The sequence below is a fragment of the Drosophila innubila genome (genome assembly GCF_004354385.1).
Source record: "Drosophila innubila isolate TH190305 chromosome 3R unlocalized genomic scaffold, UK_Dinn_1.0 2_E_3R, whole genome shotgun sequence".
Classification (NCBI taxonomy): Eukaryota; Metazoa; Arthropoda; class Insecta; order Diptera; family Drosophilidae; genus Drosophila; species Drosophila innubila.
Genome location: NW_022995380.1, coordinates 28,314,598 through 28,333,849, shown reverse-complemented (window position 1 = coordinate 28,333,849; position 19,252 = coordinate 28,314,598). Strand labels below are relative to the sequence as shown.

The following is a 19,252-nucleotide window of genomic DNA, read 5'->3' as shown; positions in this document are numbered from 1 at the left end:
TCCACTTAAATATCGTTGCATACTTTTGCGCGCAAGTCGTTCAGTGTTATTTCTACCGCACGGAAATTGTGTTTGATCCTGTCGTATTAAGCTCGGCAGCGCGACTGTTTGAACCTTGCCTTTTATCGCCCTATGCGGCACACCTCAGAGAGAATATACTAGATAAAGAGAGAGAGAAAGAGAGAGTGAGAGGTACATAGAAAGAAAAAAAACCAACACGAATGGCTCTCTTAGTTTCTTCGGCTGCAATTGAAAATTTTTATGGTAAAAAGCAACAATTTTTCGGCTTAACTGTGTGTGTGTAAGTGTGTGTGTTTGTGCTACAATAACATGGCACATCAAATTGCCGTTACAGACTGTAATTTAAGAATCACAAAAACGTAAGTGATATGAAGTTGTACGAGTATATCGATATAAATATTTCCAGACTTAATTGCAACAGTTAGAAATTTAGTAAGCATTGCCTAAAAGTATGAAATAACTTTTTGAATAGGTTTTGCTACAAATACATTTATCAACAATATATTTTGAGCATATTTTCAATGAAAAAGTCAAATATTAAAGCATTAAATGTTGGACAACTTGGAAATAATTGGGTCAAGTGTCCGTCGAAGCGACAACCTACTTACATATGCAGTCGACAGTATTTGGTTAAGTCTCTACTCTGCCATCAAAAGTAACAAAAACTATGCAACAAATCCGAAGGAAGGTACAAGTGAAAACAAATTCCGAAAGTGGCAGCAGAAGCAGCCGTCAGTGAGAGCGAGCACGAAATAGAGTCGTCTGTGTTGCCCACATTAAAGCACACTGCTTGTAAGGCCAACTTATACACCCGCCTGTCCAGTGATGGCTAATTTTGTTGGCCAGCAGAGTCAACGTCTAGGCTGCAAAAAAAAAAAGGTGTATGTGTGTGTGTGTGTAAGGTAATGTTATAATTTTATGTATGCGCTCATTATAGCGCGAAATAGAATTCATTAAAGCGAGAATACAGAAATTACAGAAACTTTGCATTAAAGAAAATGTTGCACCAACATTTATTTATTTATTTAGTATTATCAACTATGAAAAGTCGATACAAAAATGTATATTAAATTCCGTAGGTAAAAATAAAAGTAATAAAACTTGAATATAGCGCGAAATAGAATTCATTAGAGCGAGAATACAGAAATTACATAAGCTTTGCATAAAAAGAAAATGTTGCACTACCATTTATTTATTTGTTTAGTATTATCAACTATGAAAAGTCGATACAAAAATGTATATTAAATTCCGTAGGTAAAAGTAAAAGTAATAAAACTTGAATTAACTTTAATTGTTAATATTCAATAAAAATGTAAAAAAAAATTTATTGAACATAAAGGTTCATGTGGAAGAAAAGTGTAAAGTCAGCATCGATAATGCAATAAATTCCTACAACTTTGCAGTATGGAAGGGAAAAATAACCATATCACCAATGAAATCTTGTTATTGTGCCGAATCAGAGAAAAAACATTTCTCAAAAGATTTAATTGATATTATATTAACAAATAAAAGTGCTTAATTGTCGTTGAATTGCAAAACGGATTTAACTTAAAATTTATACTCCTTTTTTCTGTATAAGCAACTTTTTATATAAAAATAGGTTTATATGAGTGGCTTGTATAGAATGTTTACTTTATTTAAAAATTAATATTTAAATTAATAATAAGAGAGTTTGGTAGTGTTCAAAACTGTTAAGGTAAATGAAAGTCATTGGGTTGGCATAAGTCGACTCACTGTCCACCTTTATTGCATTATAAATAATTTTCAGAGACTATAAATATTTTGTCAAAATATGACAGATGCAGTTGAGAACCCAAATAAAGGACACAAGGTATACAAATATTTTTAATATCTTACACAGGTCTCAAGGCGACCATCACGAATGTAATGTGTGTTGTGTGTCTTAAATTTTTTATTCAGTTTTCGTCTCAAATATTATTATAAGTCATACACTTGTTTCGGCAGTATCCAACTTTATTGTGCTGGCAAATGTCAGTTCCCATGCGAGCTGGGCTATTTTTGGGCCAAAGACAATGTGTTGAGCTTTAGTTGGTCAGAACACGCGACTCGTAGCATTTTCTATGCAAACGCAAACAGTGCAACACCCAGGAGAGGTTAAGATACTAGCATATGCGGTTTTCAGTTGCACCAACAAAAGAGCACAACAGACACCCAGCGAGTACAGCAATGACAACAATGGTTACTAATAGGCCATAACAAAAGGACATATGCGTTGTCTAAACAAAAAATCAATCAAAAAGTCAGTAAATATATACACACACACATGTATAGTACATATAGTAAATACTCTTTTGTAGAGTATGGATTATGGAGACAGCCCACATTGCAGTTCGCGCTAATAGAATTCAGTGACCAAGCGAACCCCACATTATAAAAAATTCAAAATTCTAATCGAAATATAGTGCAGCTACTATTTACAACAATAATATCCGCAAGCAGCTAAAACAACAAGACCAACAAGAACATGGCTAACAAGAGTTGCAGCAAAAATACTCGTAGAATCTATTGCACCGCAGTACAACATCATGTCACTACTAATAGCGATGCAGTAAAACAGATAACAATATAAATAAATATGTACGAGTACATGTACGTTGAAATATAAACGCGGTCAAAACTAGCAAACGAGTAAAAGCCAATTGCATTGTTGGCCACTTTTACCGGTCAGCAATAGAGAATAGCCGAAGCCAAAGCACTAGAAGGAGCTGGTAAAATCATTTTGCCTATGTGGATACTTTAATTATAGTATAATGGAAAGAGCGATTATCTCTCCAGCTATCTACTATCACAATTACTATTACTATTAAGAAATGTAAGCTCCGTAAATTTTGATGCAGAATAAAAACAAAGTTAAATACTTATAAAATTGACATTCCGCAAGGAAATTGGTTGAGATTTGACCAAATAATGACAGCTTAGAAGATTTTCTAAAAATTTTCAAGGAAAAAAAAATTTAAAAAATGTATTGTGGGGAAAAAAATTTAATTTTTTAATTTTGATGCAGAATTCAGAGATAAAGACTAAAAAATGATTAAACTGACATTCCGCAAGAAAGTCGGATAAGATTTGACAAAGTTACGACAGCTTGAAGTTTTCGAAAAAGCGTCGAAAAAAAGGAGTTTTCTAATTTTGAATCTATTTCTAGTAAGAGGCCAAATAATGAAAAAATTTCTATTCATTACAATTTCACAGAGTAATGACATTTTGAAGTTTTCGAAGAAGCGTCAAGGAAGAAGTATGGAAAACATGGGCAGTAATAAAAATTCTCAATTAAATGCAGAATCAAATTAGAGGCCGAATAATTTCCACAAGGAAATCCAATTTATGCTGATTGAACTTAATTAAATAAACTTTATTTTGCTAGTTAAGATTAAAAATATTTTTTTATAATTAATGTTGAGATTTGTACATATTTTCCGCTATATTCAATAATTAAATTAAATACAAATTTAATGTTATTGTATGAATTTAAGATTTATAATAAACCTCTTTTAATTTAATGTTTACATGGTATCTATAAATGGGAGAGAGAGAGAGAAAAGCAATCAGCTGACATTATTTAGCTATGCATGCTCTGATCTCGATTTCCTTTTTCATCTATTTCGCTTATCTGTTGTTGTTTCCATGTTCTCTTGTACCGTTACATGCTTAAAAAGATAAGCAACGCGTCGAAGTTTTTTGTATTGATAAACGAACCGAGAAATCGTGACAAATTGCAAAATTGTTAAGCGCTTAACATTTGAGCCGCCTTTCAGCTGGTCAGTTGAATTCAGTCAAAAGCACCACGTTCGTTGATCAGTTCTCGATTATCGCCGCATTAGTATTAACTGCTTTTAAGTATACGTTTAAATGGTGCGGAATTCGTGGAACGTGCCCCACCTGCTGACCCTGAATCCTGCCACTCAGGGAGCATCCAGTTCGCGTTGTCGTCTATGGGGCTCGGTTCGGCTAACCTACACAATATGTGCCTTTTTATCTAATATTCTACAAATGGCTTTGCGTAATATGCTGGGATTGGTCATACTGCGTATGGTCAAGGCGCGTCCAGAAGATGCACTCCTGTATTCCGCGGAATATCAGTTGAATAATCTGACTGCAACGCCAAATTGTGGAAACGTTGTATTTGAGCATTCTTCCACTTTCGATATTGGTCAGGCAAGTGTGTGTTCAGCAACTAATGTCAATTGGAGAAATCGCTTTATAAGTAATATTGCTTTACAGTCAGGCGATCTACCATGGACGCGTAAACAGGAGCTGACGTTTCCCGGCACGTTTTATTATGGCTACGTTATAGCATTGCCATTGGCGGGACATTTGGCGGACAGATTTGGAGGAAAGATGCTGTTTATCAACTCCTTGACGCTTCAAGGGTTGGCATTCATAATTCTTCCTTTTATTGCCCAACATAGTTATGTCGCTGCAGTTATAACTCTGGTGCTATCAGGCATGTTTGCGGTGAGCATTTTTGGTGTTTTTTAAAACTATAAATTTCTTTCGCGATTACTGGCATATTAAATACAATCGTATATTAAATACCGTAGGGCTGTGGTGCTCCACCTCTATACCAGCTGTTTGTAGTCTGGGCACATCCCATGGAACGCACATCGATGCTCTCATTTGCCTATAGCGGCATGATCTTGGGCTCCATTTGCATATATCCGCTGGCAAATTTCTTAAGCGACTTTGGATGGAAAGTTCCATTCTATGTGCTTGGCGGTGTAACACTCTTATACGGCACTTGTTGCAACTGGCTCATCTATAATAGCTTGGATCAGCATCCGCGTCTGACGCAAGATGAGCGTGCATATTTACAGCCAACGGGAACTAGCCAAACGCCACAGGTGACAACTACGTTTATTACGAGCATACAAGAATATCTTAATTTCTAATATTCTAATATATATTTGTATGTCCCGAACATATGCAGCATTTTAGAACCCCTTGGAAATCGTTGTTGACCTCTATGCCGGTCTATGCTTTTGTGCTTACACATGTCTTTCACAATTATGGATTCCTAATGCTGTCACTAAATGTTCCACGATTTATGCGCGAAGCTATGCAGTTCAATATGAAGGAGGTTATGGGTCGATCTATTTTTAATGTTCTAAACCTTGTCGAATACCTCTAATATGTAGCTTTTGTCTTACAGATTGGTTTTTTCTCATCTGCCCCATTTCTCGGAAGTTTTTTCTCCAAGCTGTTTTGTGTTTTCAGTTGCTCTTATGTTGAGAGACGAATGTTCTTGAAGCTCAGTTACCTACGTCGAATTTTGTATACTATTTGTAAGCGCAAATAATTTAAATTTCATTTCAATGTTTATGTTAAATTTTTGCTGATTTAACAGGTTGCAGTGTTACTATCGTTTTGATAGGCATCATAATCCTTGCCAGCTGTGAGCAAAAGTTGCTCGTTTTACTGATGTACTTCCTGTTGGGTGTTACCACCGACTTGGGCTTTAGTGGTGGATACTGGCCGACATTATTGTACTTTGCGCCTTCTTTTGCTGGACTCATTTCGGGTCTAGCCAACTGTTTGGCGCATGTCTCCGGATTCCTGGCTCCCCATCTCATTGCCGCTCTGGTGCACTCCGTAAGAGCAGAAACTTTCCACAAATAATAAAACACATTTTTGATTGTTTTTTTTTTTTTTATTTCGTTTAGGGCATCAAGTCGGAGTGGAATTGTGTTCTCTTAACTCTGATATTTTTTAATGCACTTGCCCTGATTGTATTTGGTGTTTGCAGTAGTTCAAAACTGCAATCGTGGGATCCTCGCAGTCACAACTCAACATCACCATCAGATCCGAGCGATCCCAATAAAAAAACTTCAAATACTTGTCCTAATCGATAATTTATTTTAAATATGAATCGAATTTGTAAACTTATTTATCAATTTTAATCTATTGTACTGTTGTTGTATGTTTTATTAATAAAGATAAAGCCTTAAAATAGCGAAAACCCAACCCAAGAATGTCCACCAAATAATGCATTCAGATCAATAATCGTAAATTATTCAATTACTTCAGAGCATTAGTGGTATGACCCATAAAATTTAAAAAGTAAGCGACATATCCACAAATATATACTGTACATGATCAATAATATATGAATTAATTTTATGAGGATTTTCACTTGGATAGCAAAGGTTGACTTGTAGAATGAAATAAAATTTGAAACTCAATTAAATGCCCTATATACTTATTTAACGTACAGCCATGTTAGATTCCAAAAACAATACCTACAATCGTGTTATGCTAGACACTATTCCGTAAACTCGTGCTATGTTATTCCTTCAACCAACATTTGGCAGCGTTTAAAATTAGAACTAATCGCGCCCATTTCTGATAAATGATAGCACTCATCGATTGACCACACAATTCTCGGTTGTTATTAATGTATCGGCGAAATATCGATTGGATTATAATATCGCCCAAATGAGTAAATAAATATCGATGTACTTCGACCAAAAAAAACAGCTGTACATTATTTATCGTCTGTCAGTTTTTGTTTTATAAATCATTTTCGATTCGTTTGCTTGACGTTCATGGACGTGTTTCCCGCACACAGCATTTGAATTGGTTTCGCAATAGAAAAATTTTCGTGTTTTCTATCTGGATGCAATAATAAATTGTCAGTGTTTACCCTTTATACGTTTGCAATACAAAATTCTCAGTGGACGATAAACAAGCCAGAAAAATAGAGTTCAAATTCGTTGCAGCGCTTCAAGCAAATTTTAAAGTGAGTAGCTAAATAATTCGAGTGCCGCAAATAACCAACATCGGTTTGTTGTTGTTACTAAACATTTCGTTAAAATTATTGTTTGCCGTTCGGTCAAAGAAAGGCGGAAGCATAAGCCATAAGGTGATGTACAAAGCGCTTCCTGATTTGTTATTGCTGGCATTCAGCGTTTCCGTTTACTTCAAGATTCTTGACAAATCAATAAACCCCAAAATGTCGACACTGTTGGCGATGCCTCCGACGCCTCCGTTAATTATTGGCAACTTCACGTTCCAGGTCGCCTTTGGCCCTGTAGATTTTCAGATACGTGCCAACTGCTTACAGCCAGATTTTTGTTGGCGACGCAATTAAACGCTTAAAAGCCATACGAATATTAATTCGTTTTTGGTCGAATGTTTAAGCTTTTTGGAAACACTTGTTACCTTGAGTGCGCTGTGTTGTTTGTGCTGGGTTGAGGGAGGTTCATTCAATCATATGAGTACGTACATATGTATTTGTATATAGCAAATACATACATACATATGCATATATTTTTGAGTTCACAGTGCAAAAACACTTTAATTTTCGCAATATGGCAACTGTAGCAAGAGCAGCACTTGCCGTGTGCTTGTGTGTTTACACACGTACACACCTATACATAGATCGAGTCTCTCGCACACACATAAACGGAGACTCTCATTTGTTTGGGGCTAAGACAATTGTAGACTCTACGCCCATGAACCAACAACAACGTCCATGTCCGAGTACATTTGTTTGCCTTATTGCGTTTTGCATAAATTCACGTCGACGTCATCGTCATCGTCAAATTATTTTTAATTTTTTCACGTACCAAACAGGTGATAACGGGTTCTCAGACAAAAATATTGCTTATATGCACATAAATTGTGCATGTTACATATGTATATATATATACATAAAGACCATAGACCGCTTTGATAATTCCTTAATACTGATTATAAAGAACACGCATACATATGTTTGTATATCACTTGTTTATAAACAATTGACGCTGTTTTTGTCTCACTTCTTTTGGTCTGTTTATACGCGTTAAGTGAGTGGTGTGTGTGTTTATGCTCTTCTCTTTTTCTCTTGTACTTTGAGCTTAGTCATTCTGTTTTTAAATTTGCACAGCGCAAAAAATAGACTTGATTCGTATAAACAAAAGCTTGCGCAAATTAAAAGAGAAAATTTAATTTACTGTCATTTATGAAAAGAAATTGCATATGCATTTTTTTTTATATGGGCACATATACATGTACACATATGTAGGAGTCAATTAGCAAGTTTATACGGCAGCTTAAGTCGGTTGATATAAAATAAAATTACTTCGTTACATTTTCTTAACTTCCATACATAAGCACTGTAAAAAAAAATTTAAGGTAATCTGCTTTTGATAAAAATTAAGACAAAGTGTCTCTTAAACTTGGGGTATGCCATTATTTTTGCGGCTTTGAAAAGTCAACAATTGCTAATGGTGTCAAACCGGTTTCTAGAAGAACGACGCAACTGTCAACTTTTCGCCGGCACAAAACAAATACACACACTTCACTTATTTACTTAAAAATATGGTACATACATATAATTTTTCTTTGATAATAATACATGTATTTGTTATTTTCTTACAGCACTACCATGTTATTAAAAGTGCCATCTGTTGATTGGACGGACCAAATAGTTTATGTGGTGGATGACGACGAATCACTTTCTGATTTCGATGATGAGCCCGATTTCTCAGAATATATGTGGATGGAGAATGAGGAGGAATTTGATAAGAACGTAAGTGAAAAAAACCAAAAACAGCATTCCAAATTGATCCTTAATGAATGATAAACTTCACACAGGAACTTCAACGACTGGAGGAGGAGGAAATAATGCAAGAATGCTTTGAGGCAATGATCGAGGATGAGCTTGAAGAGCAATTAAATGAGTGGGAAAAAGCCAAGTATGATAAAAACCAAAACACAACTAACTCTTCAAGTTGTCTAACCAAATTTTCAATTTTAGAACGGAAGAACAGAACACGGCACTATCTGCACTGCCGAAAAGTCAATGTAATGTTGAGAAATCTGTGCTAAATCCCATGGCCGATGAATTCGTACCACTTTGCCATCAAATTGATTTCATAGCCTCGTAAACCCGACCCAAAATAGTCTGAACAATTGAACCTCACACAACAGTGTTTCAGTAACGTGTCTGAAGCGCTATGCAATTCAAATTCACAATCGCAATAGCTCGATAAACGTTTATATATATCATATATTCTTCGCCCATGTCTTTCAAAAGAGTCCATTTCAAAATAGGCAACAGTGTCAAAAATTAAAAAAAAAAAAAATACAGATCAAAATTTAAAAAACTACGCGCACAGACACACACATGAAGATACATTAACCAACTCAAACGAAATGCAAACGAATACCATTAACAAAAAATTATAAAAAAAAAAATTTTAAACCGATACAAAATAGAAAAATATATAAAAAGATTCAAAAGAAGAAATCTACTTAACTCAAATTACGCGTATCAAATTCCTCGTTTAACAAGACAATTTTTGCTATCTGAATAGAATTACAGACGTGCCGTGCTAAAGCTAGTGAAACTTTCGTATAAACGTACAAAACTTAAATTAAAAACATTTTAAACACGACTAATTGTGAACTGCAATTTCAATTTAGAAACCTAAAATAATTATTATATATACAAATTTCCAGACAAAGCAAATGTTAAAACTACAAGACTCAATTGTGTTAGAGAAGAAACTGAAATCGTCACGTTGAAATTCGATTCAAAGACTTTAATTGTAATTAGTTAAAAGCACCTGCCCACGACATCAACTCGCTTTAAGTTCATTGTTTTTCTATTTTATGTTTCCCATTGAGTGTTTGTTAACTCGTTATACGTTCAAGGTTTATTAACAAAAATTTGCGACTTTACCCTCTTTTTGACTCGCATACTTGTAATTTGAAGTTGTAAATAAGTAACAAAAAAAAAAAACTAAAGAAATTATAATCTAAAGCTAATTGATAAATGTACTAATCTTAAATAACTCTTTTTACAAGATGCTTACATATACAAAAAAAAAAAAGAATATGTAATTGTATATCTACTGTTAAGCTTAAACGCTGCAATACCACTCTTGTCTAAGTTTAAGCAAAATTTAATTTCGTTTATTTGCCCTGGCGCAAATACACAGAATACACAAATTTAATTTACTTCTGTTTTCGGATGTAGAAATATAATTATAGCTTTTGGTTAGTTATAGTAACTTAAGACAGCATTAAAAAGATCTTATTTACGTTGTGTGATATAAAGATAAAAAAAAAACCAATAAAAAAAAAATATATAAAAATATTTGTAAAATCCCAATAAAAAGAAGTATTATAGAATAAACCAAACCTCTTTTATTATCTACTATTAGTTATTTGTTTGAGTCCCACTGATGGGATTCTCAATTTATTATTCTTTTTTTAGAAAGCAATTGAAAATTTAATAAAGAAACATGGAATTTATAATTTAAAAAAAAAAAACGGTCATAGAACTAGACAAATTTAGAATTCTAAGAAAAAATTACAGTAGTCTAATGCCTTTTCCGGATGGGCCTATGAAAATTGCCTGTGAAGCGTCCGTCAATTTATTTTTATAAATATTCTTAATAAAATTTTAAACGTTTTTGTTAGAATTTTGTCAAATATAATTAAATTTTACAGCTTCGCACACACAGAAATTATATGCTTAGTTTTATCTAATTTAGAATTTAAATGGTTTAATTAATTATAATCATATTCAAATTAAACCATTGTTATAAAACTAAGGTTTTAATTTTATCGATAGTTGACAAGATGAATTGAAACCACTTTTGGGAATACCCAATATGTTGTTGTGAATTCAACGATAAGTATCGAAATGCATTTCTGATAGCAAACATGGCGTCGTCGCCAATTTCTGGCTGATTTTTTTGTTGTCAAAAAAAAGTTGCAGAAAATTTTGCAATAAAGTCGTGTGAAATGTGAAATATGTTAAGTGAAATTAAGCAGAGTGCATTGTAGCAACCAGCAGCATAGCGAGGCAGGTTTTAAAGATATCGGATAGAGGCAATGGCTGCCGCTGCTGCAGCAGTGCCAGCTGCAAACACAACAACAACGACAACACCTGCAAATGCAAATGTAAATGTTAATTTAAATGCAAATGCAAATGCACCTGCAATCGCGTCCAGCAGCAACGCGGCGCAATTTCGGGAAATTCATAAAAATACATGGTTGAAAAGACTGACGGCCGATGGAAAGAAACTAACCGTTGGGCCCAAGGTAAGAAAACAGTGACACTTTGCAGGCAAACAATTCATGAAAGTCAAGTAATGTTGATTTACTTGTAGAAATCCGAGTGCAGCTGGGTGGTATTCTGCGTGCATGATGACACCGATGCCCTGCTGGAGGGCTATGCTGAGCCGCGACAAGCGGCCGCCCACATGCCCGAGTGGGCGGTATCACTGCGGGATACGCTGCACATATCACACGCCTTGATACCCAATTCCCATGAGTTTGAGTTTGTCGTAACACTGAGCAATGAAGTGTTGCGCTTTCATGCCGCGTCATGGTAAGTTGCACACGATCCCGGAGTGCGCTTTATTCACTTGCGCTAATATTTGTTTATATGCTTGGCCAACAGGGAGACTATGCAAGAATGGGTGGAAACGTTGCGTTCCAAGCTACGAGAAATGAAAATTCTGTCGCCTCGTGAAAATTTATACACAAAGTTACCTGAAGTACGCGCTCCATTGCTGCCAACGCGTGATCCAACATCTCCATTGCCGGCACCGCCACCTGTGCCGGCGGCTATAGTGCCAGGCGTGGAGCGTATTCCGGCCCATCAGCATCAGCAGCCAGCCGCAGTCAATGAGCAAGCGTCCAGAGCGACTGCAGCCAGTGCAGTCAATTCAGTCATAGAAGCTGCCACAACAGTAACACCTGCTCCTCCTGCTCCTGCTCCTCCTCCAACAACAACAACAGCCATGTCCAATACATTAACACAACATTTGCTGAACATGCTGTCGGATCCCATTAGCACATACAGCGAACAAATTAGCGAAACACAATCGCCAACTGTCGTCGATGATGTGGAGGACGCAACAAATGCGACTGTAACAGCAACACCAAACGATATAGCAGCTAATATCAATCTGTCCGATGATGAATTTGTATCCCCAATACTGCGTAACGGTGTGCGTGTGGATGTGACCAGCTCATCTGCCCAGCGCATCTCAGCTGGTAAGTGCATAAAAAAAAAAACAAATTTATCACTGTTATTAATGCTAATATTCAACAATTTTATTGCAGATCAAATCTTAAATTTCGAACAAATGTTACAATGCGAACGTTTAATACCTAGGTAAGAAAATAAAATATAAACTAACATCAACAACTAACACCACATTAATCTTTGTCCAATCCATCGTATTCTCTTTGTAAAAATTTAATCACTTTGCATTTCACAAGCTCGTCACCTTTGAAACTGTCCATGAAGAGCTTTTTCAACAGCATCAGATCTTTCATACCCGAGAGTCGCAGCTCCTGCAACAGAATAGTCTGTTGATTTTCTATAATACTCTTGTACTGCTTGCTGACTTTAGCGCGTAGTGAATCGAATTCCAAGCTCATTTGTTGGCACATCGTTTCACGCGTATTGTGATCTATATGTTCACGTAGCAGATGTCCAAACATCTCATCCAATTGTTTAATCTGTTGCCTGTCCTGTTCATTTTCACACAATACATTAAATAATGTGATAAAGTATTGTGGACGGTCGGTGATTGAAGGTTTCGCATTGGCAAACATCTTGAGTGCCGTTATGGCTGAGCAGAAAAATATATTTTTGATATAGCTAATCTCTTTTTGATACATTATGCTACAGTCGTGTAGGGTCTTTATATTTGCCAGACAGAGTTGGCGGCGCTGCAACAATTGTTCCTTTTCGGACTGTAACGCCTGTAACTCTCTGGCCAATGAGGAATTGAGCTGAATCAAATGCTGGTTATCATCCTCCAAGTGTGAGCGGGGATTGGTAGTGCAGGTTGCTTCAGAGGATGGTGTACTATACTCTATGCTGCCACAAGTCTCACAGGCGTCATCATCAATGCTGTCTCCCTTTGCCAGCCTCATGCTCATCTTATGCAGTGTCCTTAAGTCCCTCTGACAGCTGCGTGCATCGGTAAATGGATAGCACAGGGTGTTCCTATCATTAAGCTGTTTATGCATCAACAGCAACATAAAATTGCGTGCCAACTTTTCATCATGAGTTGCGTGTTGAAAGATTTGAAACCAGCGTGTGCATGTGGCTAAAATGGTGTCATTTTTAGGCAGCTTCTCAACAATTCTGGTTACACTGTCAATATCCTTAACGAACAATTCGTCCAGTTTCTCATCAGTTAAGGGAAATTCTTCGGCCATGTCAGAAATGTGCTGACCTGTTTACTCTTTAAGCTTTTATCAGTTGAAGCTTTTTACAAATGTTTTAAAAATTTACTTGGCATACTAAACACATTTTAATTCGGTTTTTCTTTTTTAGGCCACAAACGTCACGCTCTATGTCAGCAGGTGCTGCTGATAAGACGAAGAGGCCTCAACGCAAATCACCGCAACCCAAAGTCCAACAGGTTGCCGTCGAGGAGACGCAAGATAACAACATCACAATTATACAAGTCTCTAATACGAACAATACTAATCCAGCAGGACAACCGCCCGAATTGCCGCCCAAGAACAAAATAATTGCGGATATATTTCGTTTTCCTGAAATCAATGCAAAGGCTAAAACGAAAACTCAGCCACAAAACGATTACAAAAGTAACGTACAAATTATACCGTCCAATTCGAATACTATACAGGTGCTGAGTCAACCCAGCAGCAGTAGCAGCAGCAATCCCTACACCATTCCATTAAAACCTGTTTCCAATGCTTCCACTACATTAAATCAAAATGCCTCCACGACTGTCAGCAATAACACCACAATGGTCCAGGTGCTAGCAGATGGTGAGGCAATGACATCGCCAACTGCAACCACCACTGTTGCTGTCTACGGCACCTGCTACCCCACAACAACAGCGAGCGGTCAACAAAGCGCCAACAAACCGCAAACACCAAAGGTCAGCAAAAAGATTATACTCAGCGCCAACAGCTCAGGCATAACCAACATAAGAATTAACAATGAGCAGGCGAACGATGCCAGTGTTATCAGTGGCAATGTGCACTACGAGAAGGTATTCCTCTCATCGAGTATACCTGTGAGTAGCAGCAGTCCAACGGCTATGCGGGAGGAGCGACCAACCAGTAGCCATGTGCAGGCACAGAGCAATGCTATTGTTAACGTGGAAAGCAGGCCAACAACGACGACGACAACAACACCAATGCCAACAGCAGTAAACGGAAGTCCAGCCTTACCACGCCGTGGCATTGTCACTGCATCACAAACGCCGAGCAATGGACGTGTAATGCCCCAACTAACTCGTGGCTTAACGGAGCTCGTCATCAGTACGCGACCCAGCCGACGAGATTTCCACTATCTAAAGATGCTCAATACGCCGCTTAAAACCAAGCCACTGCAGAAGACAAGCGGCGCTAATGCCAACAATAATATGGAACAAAATGTGACGCATACGCCCAGTGCCAGCAGTACGACGCCTGGACAAAGTGGCAATGTTGCCGTTAACTCCGTTGTTGAAAGCATTGAGCAGCGCAGGCGCAGCTCGTCCACATCTGATGCACAAGCGCCATTGCAACGCGGAGCGGGAGCGACAGTAACAGCATCAACCCAGACAAGCAGTCAACGTGGCGCCAACAACAATGAGTTTGTGCCCGGACGCACTATAGCATCGAGTGCCTTTCGCATACAATCTCCACCCCAGGCAATATCACAGTCGAGCGGCGGCAACAAGCGTTTAACGCTGCGTGAGCAGCAGGTGATGCAACTGCGTCGGGAAATCATGCATCCGGGTGGTGTACGTTTAAACTTGCGGCGCAAGGACTGTGTCGGCTCCATTGCCTGGGTAGATGCATTCGGAGGCGTCTGGATCGCAGGCTGGAAGCAAAAGGAACATCCGGTCCTCTACAATGCACTCCATATTGGCGATCAACTGCTCTCGATTGCGGGAGTTAGCATTAGCTCCGCCGCCGAGGCAAATAAAATTATACGGAATACAAACACGCTATTTGTGAGTAGTCTTCAAGCGAATCTACGTGATGTGATGTCATTCTCATGTCATTAATTGAAATTCATTTATTTGATCAGGTCGAAGTGCTGCTCCGTCGCATCCCCTTTGGTCGCGCCTATGCCATACGCCGAGATCGCGAGGGTCAATGCTTGGGACTTATACGCGATGGAAATACCTCAACCATTGTTGATGTGGTACCCAACAGCTTGGCAGCGAGGCATGGATTGCCGCCCAAGGTAAGACAGCAATTATTCAAGAAGTTGTCAAGTCCAAATTATGAATTATTTCAGACACAGTCATGTGATGGTACTGCCCTCACATTTTGGATACTCACGGAAATAAACGGACGACCGCTAAATCTATTCTTTAAGGATTTAGAGATACGTGATCGCCTAAATTCGGTAGGCAGGGATATATCGATATTGGTGCAACCATCGGATTTGATAACCAAATTGAAGAAGCAGCTGAAATCGTTGCGCGGCTACAAGGATTATCTAGTACAGTAGATGTCGGCTACAGCCTCACTTCAAAAGTGGTCGCTTTTATTTTATATAGATATAGAGGAATATATATATACATACATACATACATATGTGTAGGAACTCAAAACTGTTATACTATGTTATACGTGTATATTTTTGTATAACACTGGGCCAGATAACCATTCCAATTCCGAGTAAAATTTGCATGTTTACTTAAACAGACAGAAAGCTATATAGTCATCTTTTATATGTAGTAACCTTATACTAAATACTTATAGACAAGGATATGCGAGTATAAACGGAAACAACATACAAAAAATAAGAACAAAAACATATATATTTTTGCAACTTTTATATAACTAGTTATATGGAAAACTATATAAGGCAGTCACTTTAAGATATGCACATCAAAATTGTTTGAATATTATAGAAACGAAATTATGAAAATTTACAAGAAAGCAAAATCAAATGTTTATGATAATTTAAACACATTTCAATTTTCAAATATTTTATTCGTAAATTAAATTGAATATACATATACATATATACATACATATATATACACGCGTATTATAAACCTGTGCAACTTAGTATCCTTATGCAATATTAGAGTGCCTCTGATTTTGTTCTATATTTGTGTTTTTTATTTGTTTTCATGTAAAAGACAAAAAAATACATCTATGTAACTTTAAGATGTGATAAACTGAGTACTCAAATTTAGGCAATTTTAAAAAGGTACATTTGTAAATGCTTTTTGATTTGTTTTAAATACATATATGATTTTATGTTAATATTTTCAATATATTACATTATTAAACACACACAATTATAACGTCATTATGTAACTTCATTAAGAAAATGTCATTAAAAGAGTTTCATATATGCACATAAGTCACTCGCACACTGTGTTGCGTTTGGCCTCCTTGACATTCTGCTTCCAGATGCGAAAATTATAAATGTTCGGATCCAACTGGGAGTAAATAAAGATTGGCATCGAATTAGACATTACCCAAATGTTGCCATCCTCGTCGATCTACAATAAATTACAGAAATCATTGTTTAAAACCAGTTGAAGCTTATGATGATCGTAATATCTGACCGTCAAATCACTTGGATAGATCATGCTTTGTGCATTTGAGGCAACGGTGCCGTGGTTTTCGGCTGTAAAAGGATTACTCGACTTCCAGCATCCAACACCATTTGTTTGAATTTCAGCATAGAAGATGACGCCAGTCTTCGGGTCGTAATCATGCATTGTGGACTGTTTATTCTGGCCACGGCTGCCCAGGACTCGAAAATCATTGCCATGATCGGAACGCGCCGCATTCGACTCCACTTGCAAAACCTTATTGGATACAACGAACTCATTGTTGCTGGCCATCGCATGGAAATAGACATCGCGACTTCCATCGCTCTTCTGAGCTCCAAGTGTAGTGGAAAAGATGCCATCATCCCAGCGGAATGTCTGCCCACCAATATGCAGATCTCCAGCTAATGGATCGAAGTTAAAGTAATTATGCGAAAAGACCCACATACGATCATCCGCTAAGCTGTACACGTATAGGCGGCTATTGACCAGATCAGGAATGTAGGCATAAGCATTACTACACTGATTCTCGGATGCCACATCAATGGTCAGGCTGGCCAGACCACGGCCAGTATCCACAATACTCTCGGGTATATCATAGCGTTTGATGACACGATCCGTCTTGAGGTCGACAATCCAGATGCTTGGTCGCCTGATTTGCTGACGATTGTCTATAAGAGGGGGGATCGTAATTCAATCATTTTATGTAAATCCACTGACCTACTTGGATACTCCAGCATGCCGGTGTCAATGAACCATAATCTTTGGCACGCATCCACAGTTGTCCGGTAGACGGAGACCAGATTCTGCTCGCTGGTATTAAACTGGTTCAACTCGAAATTGGGATAGGCGTATAGCTTCGGGCTACTCTGTTTGCCATCGCGCTGCATATCTATATAATTCAAGGTCGACGGTATTCCGACACGTCTTCTAGGCATGGTGACAAACAGCCGTCCTCGAAAATGTGTAGCGCCCATAGGAACATTATTGTAGGCTATATATGAACCGGAATTGTCAGCGAAGTCATTTCGCGGCATAAACCCCATGGGAGTGTCCCGTGAGGTGAGCACGTCACGTTTTCCACGATATTGACCTGGGAACACGACTGGAGCTGTGCACAGAAAACAATAAATATACAACAAATTACTCATCACTTTATTTCACTTGCTCTTAACTCATAACCCTACTAACTACTCTTTGAATAAGCCTTTTCCACGACTATATGCTGATTATATTATCGGCTCTAGAGTATTTCAAATCAGAATTCTTTTTTTTTTACTTACAAACGTCGAATTACGTTTAATAATATTTTTTTTGCAAATTTAAGCCTAAATATTTTTTTTTATAGATTACTAATACTAGGATGGGATGTAAGTACTTTTATAGAATTTTAAGAACAACAAATCCAAGGTTAGATGGCTTAACCCAACACTATTTATTGCTGCTGATAACGACACTATGTACCTGATGGATTTGGTCGCCTTGAAGATTGACCATCTCCGCGATTGTAATAATCCATTTGTTTCCATTTAAAAACCTCAATCATTCCATCGCCAAGCGCAAAGGTTGTCAACAACAATAATTTCAGGGAGAGCAGTATAAACGATTTTAATATCATATTTTCGTATTTGTAATATAATCCGAAATACGAGCTTTCCGTTTCCACGACTAAACGATGACTGAAGCTAGGCTTCATTAAAATTATCTCTTAATACTATTATACATTTAATCTCACAGCTTTTAAAAGCAATTGATAAGAGCGATTGGCGTGAGATTTGCTCTCGCAAGCCGGAAACCTGTTTTTCTAAATATCGTATCTACATAACTAAGTAAGTAGCTGTATTATTAAATATCACACTATGATGTTAGATTAGTAAGAACGTTCAATAAAAAGACTTGTCATTAAGTCATGATTTTCAACTAAATATTAGCATTTATATATATATATATATATGTATAATGCAAATACTCTCCAACTCGTTATCTCATAACACACAATGTCAGAAAACCTGTTTCGGTTTTCACTTTCGGCAAGATTTGTCGGAAGTGAAAATCCTTACCCTGTTCTTATATCAATCTGGAAATATTTTGCGTATTGAATTCACTTTGAGTTGGTAAATTTAAGTCCAATAAAGTAAAATATAATTTTAAAATGATTAGCCCAATTCAACGTAAAAAATAAATTTTTTTAAAAACCGATGAAATAGGAGGAAATGAAAACCGGAAAGGCCTGAATATATTCGATTCAATACACAAACCATTTAGGCTTTCGGCTTTTTGTGTCCAAAACTCTCAGTGGTGTACCGGATTAGTTTCAAGATTTTTGCATACTTTTAGGCACTACAAAATACAACAATTTATTGAAAATTATAAACGCAAAAATCTCAAAAAAATTATAAATTTGAAGAAAATTTGAAATTCGAAATAATACAAAATTAAGGTTTAAATATTAAAAAAGATTTCAAGTTCGTCAGCGGAAAAAGTTAGAAATTTAATTCTAAGAAGAAAAAAATATATCAAATAATTGAAAAAATTCTAACCAAAGTTCTGCAAAAAAAATTCTAGCTATTATAATAAAATTTGATAGAAAGGTACAGTAATTCGGAATTTTTTCGGAAATGTTCTTATTTTTGAAGTAAAAAATTAATCCAGATCGAAAAGGCTGCCACCCTGTTGAATTCGCCGATCTGGCAATATGGAGCGCTTTG

The 19,252-nt window shown here is 36.9% G+C and overlaps 5 protein-coding genes across 6 annotated transcripts; 3 read left to right on the top strand and 2 right to left on the bottom strand.

Moving 5' to 3' along the window:
* The first annotated feature begins 3,688 nt into the window (after nt 1-3,688).
* Nucleotides 3,689-6,003, top strand: LOC117791006 (sialin). Its single transcript, XM_034630635.1, has 7 exons — nt 3,689-4,203; nt 4,264-4,497; nt 4,584-4,883; nt 4,970-5,119; nt 5,192-5,324; nt 5,387-5,631; nt 5,703-6,003. Exons 1-7 carry the CDS (start codon nt 3,892-3,894, stop codon nt 5,889-5,891), a joined length of 1,563 nt encoding a protein of 520 aa, XP_034486526.1. The 5' UTR covers nt 3,689-3,891; the 3' UTR covers nt 5,892-6,003.
* A 545-nt stretch (nt 6,004-6,548) lies between these two features.
* On the top strand, nt 6,549-9,769 carry LOC117790333 (polyadenylate-binding protein-interacting protein 2). 2 transcript variants are annotated; one of them, XM_034629752.1, is made up of 4 exons: nt 6,549-6,778; nt 8,404-8,554; nt 8,620-8,720; nt 8,783-8,927. In XM_034629752.1, the coding sequence occupies exons 2-4, from the start codon at nt 8,411-8,413 to the stop codon at nt 8,910-8,912; spliced, it is 375 nt and encodes a 124-aa protein (XP_034485643.1). In that variant the 5' UTR covers nt 6,549-6,778; nt 8,404-8,410; the 3' UTR covers nt 8,913-8,927. The 2 variants fall into 2 exon arrangements, with proteins under 2 accessions (XP_034485643.1, XP_034485642.1); XM_034629751.1 differs by lacking the exon at nt 6,549-6,778 and having other exon boundaries at nt 8,783-9,769.
* Nucleotides 9,770-10,679: 910 nt separating this feature from the next.
* Nucleotides 10,680-16,247, top strand: LOC117790196 (flocculation protein FLO11). Its single transcript, XM_034629527.1, has 7 exons — nt 10,680-11,079; nt 11,148-11,368; nt 11,441-12,039; nt 12,109-12,160; nt 13,337-14,975; nt 15,053-15,211; nt 15,266-16,247. Exons 1-7 carry the CDS (start codon nt 10,870-10,872, stop codon nt 15,479-15,481), a joined length of 3,096 nt encoding a protein of 1,031 aa, XP_034485418.1. The 5' UTR covers nt 10,680-10,869; the 3' UTR covers nt 15,482-16,247.
* LOC117790198 lies at nt 12,073-13,218 on the bottom strand. The gene has a single exon (XM_034629531.1). It carries the CDS (start codon nt 13,216-13,218, stop codon nt 12,205-12,207), a length of 1,014 nt encoding a protein of 337 aa, XP_034485422.1. The 3' UTR covers nt 12,073-12,204.
* Nucleotides 16,238-18,219, bottom strand: LOC117790197 (L-dopachrome tautomerase yellow-f2-like). Its single transcript, XM_034629528.1, has 4 exons — nt 18,009-18,219; nt 17,269-17,655; nt 16,557-17,215; nt 16,238-16,490 (listed from the first exon to the last, which is right to left on the bottom strand). Exons 1-4 carry the CDS (start codon nt 18,160-18,162, stop codon nt 16,350-16,352), a joined length of 1,341 nt encoding a protein of 446 aa, XP_034485419.1. The 5' UTR covers nt 18,163-18,219; the 3' UTR covers nt 16,238-16,349.
* Between the last annotated feature and the right edge of the window lie 1,033 nt (nt 18,220-19,252).

Bases quoted from the DNA above. Each gene is read 5' to 3' on its own strand.
- LOC117791006 (XM_034630635.1), top strand. From the start codon at position 3,892: ATGGTGCGGAATTCGTGGAACGTGCCCCACCTGCTGACCCTGAATCCT. The intron at 5,120-5,191 runs GTTATGGGTCGA...TTTGTCTTACAG, and splicing joins TGCAGTTCAATATGAAGGAG to ATTGGTTTTTTCTCATCTGC. The intron at 5,632-5,702 runs GTAAGAGCAGAA...TATTTCGTTTAG, and splicing joins TTGCCGCTCTGGTGCACTCC to GGCATCAAGTCGGAGTGGAA.
- LOC117790333 (XM_034629751.1), top strand. From the start codon at position 8,411: ATGTTATTAAAAGTGCCATCTGTTGATTGGACGGACCAAATAGTTTAT. The intron at 8,555-8,619 runs GTAAGTGAAAAA...AACTTCACACAG, and splicing joins AGGAGGAATTTGATAAGAAC to GAACTTCAACGACTGGAGGA. The intron at 8,721-8,782 runs GTATGATAAAAA...TTTCAATTTTAG, and splicing joins AATGAGTGGGAAAAAGCCAA to AACGGAAGAACAGAACACGG.
- LOC117790196 (XM_034629527.1), top strand. From the start codon at position 10,870: ATGGCTGCCGCTGCTGCAGCAGTGCCAGCTGCAAACACAACAACAACG. The intron at 11,369-11,440 runs GTAAGTTGCACA...CTTGGCCAACAG, and splicing joins CGCTTTCATGCCGCGTCATG to GGAGACTATGCAAGAATGGG. The intron at 12,161-13,336 runs GTAAGAAAATAA...TTTCTTTTTTAG, and splicing joins TGCGAACGTTTAATACCTAG to GCCACAAACGTCACGCTCTA.
- LOC117790198 (XM_034629531.1), bottom strand. From the start codon at position 13,218: ATGGCCGAAGAATTTCCCTTAACTGATGAGAAACTGGACGAATTGTTC.
- LOC117790197 (XM_034629528.1), bottom strand. From the start codon at position 18,162: ATGATATTAAAATCGTTTATACTGCTCTCCCTGAAATTATTGTTGTTG. The intron at 17,656-18,008 runs GTACATAGTGTC...TTCTGTGCACAG, and splicing joins AAGGCGACCAAATCCATCAG to CTCCAGTCGTGTTCCCAGGT. The intron at 17,216-17,268 runs GTAGGTCAGTGG...CCCCTCTTATAG, and splicing joins CGGCATGCTGGAGTATCCAA to ACAATCGTCAGCAAATCAGG.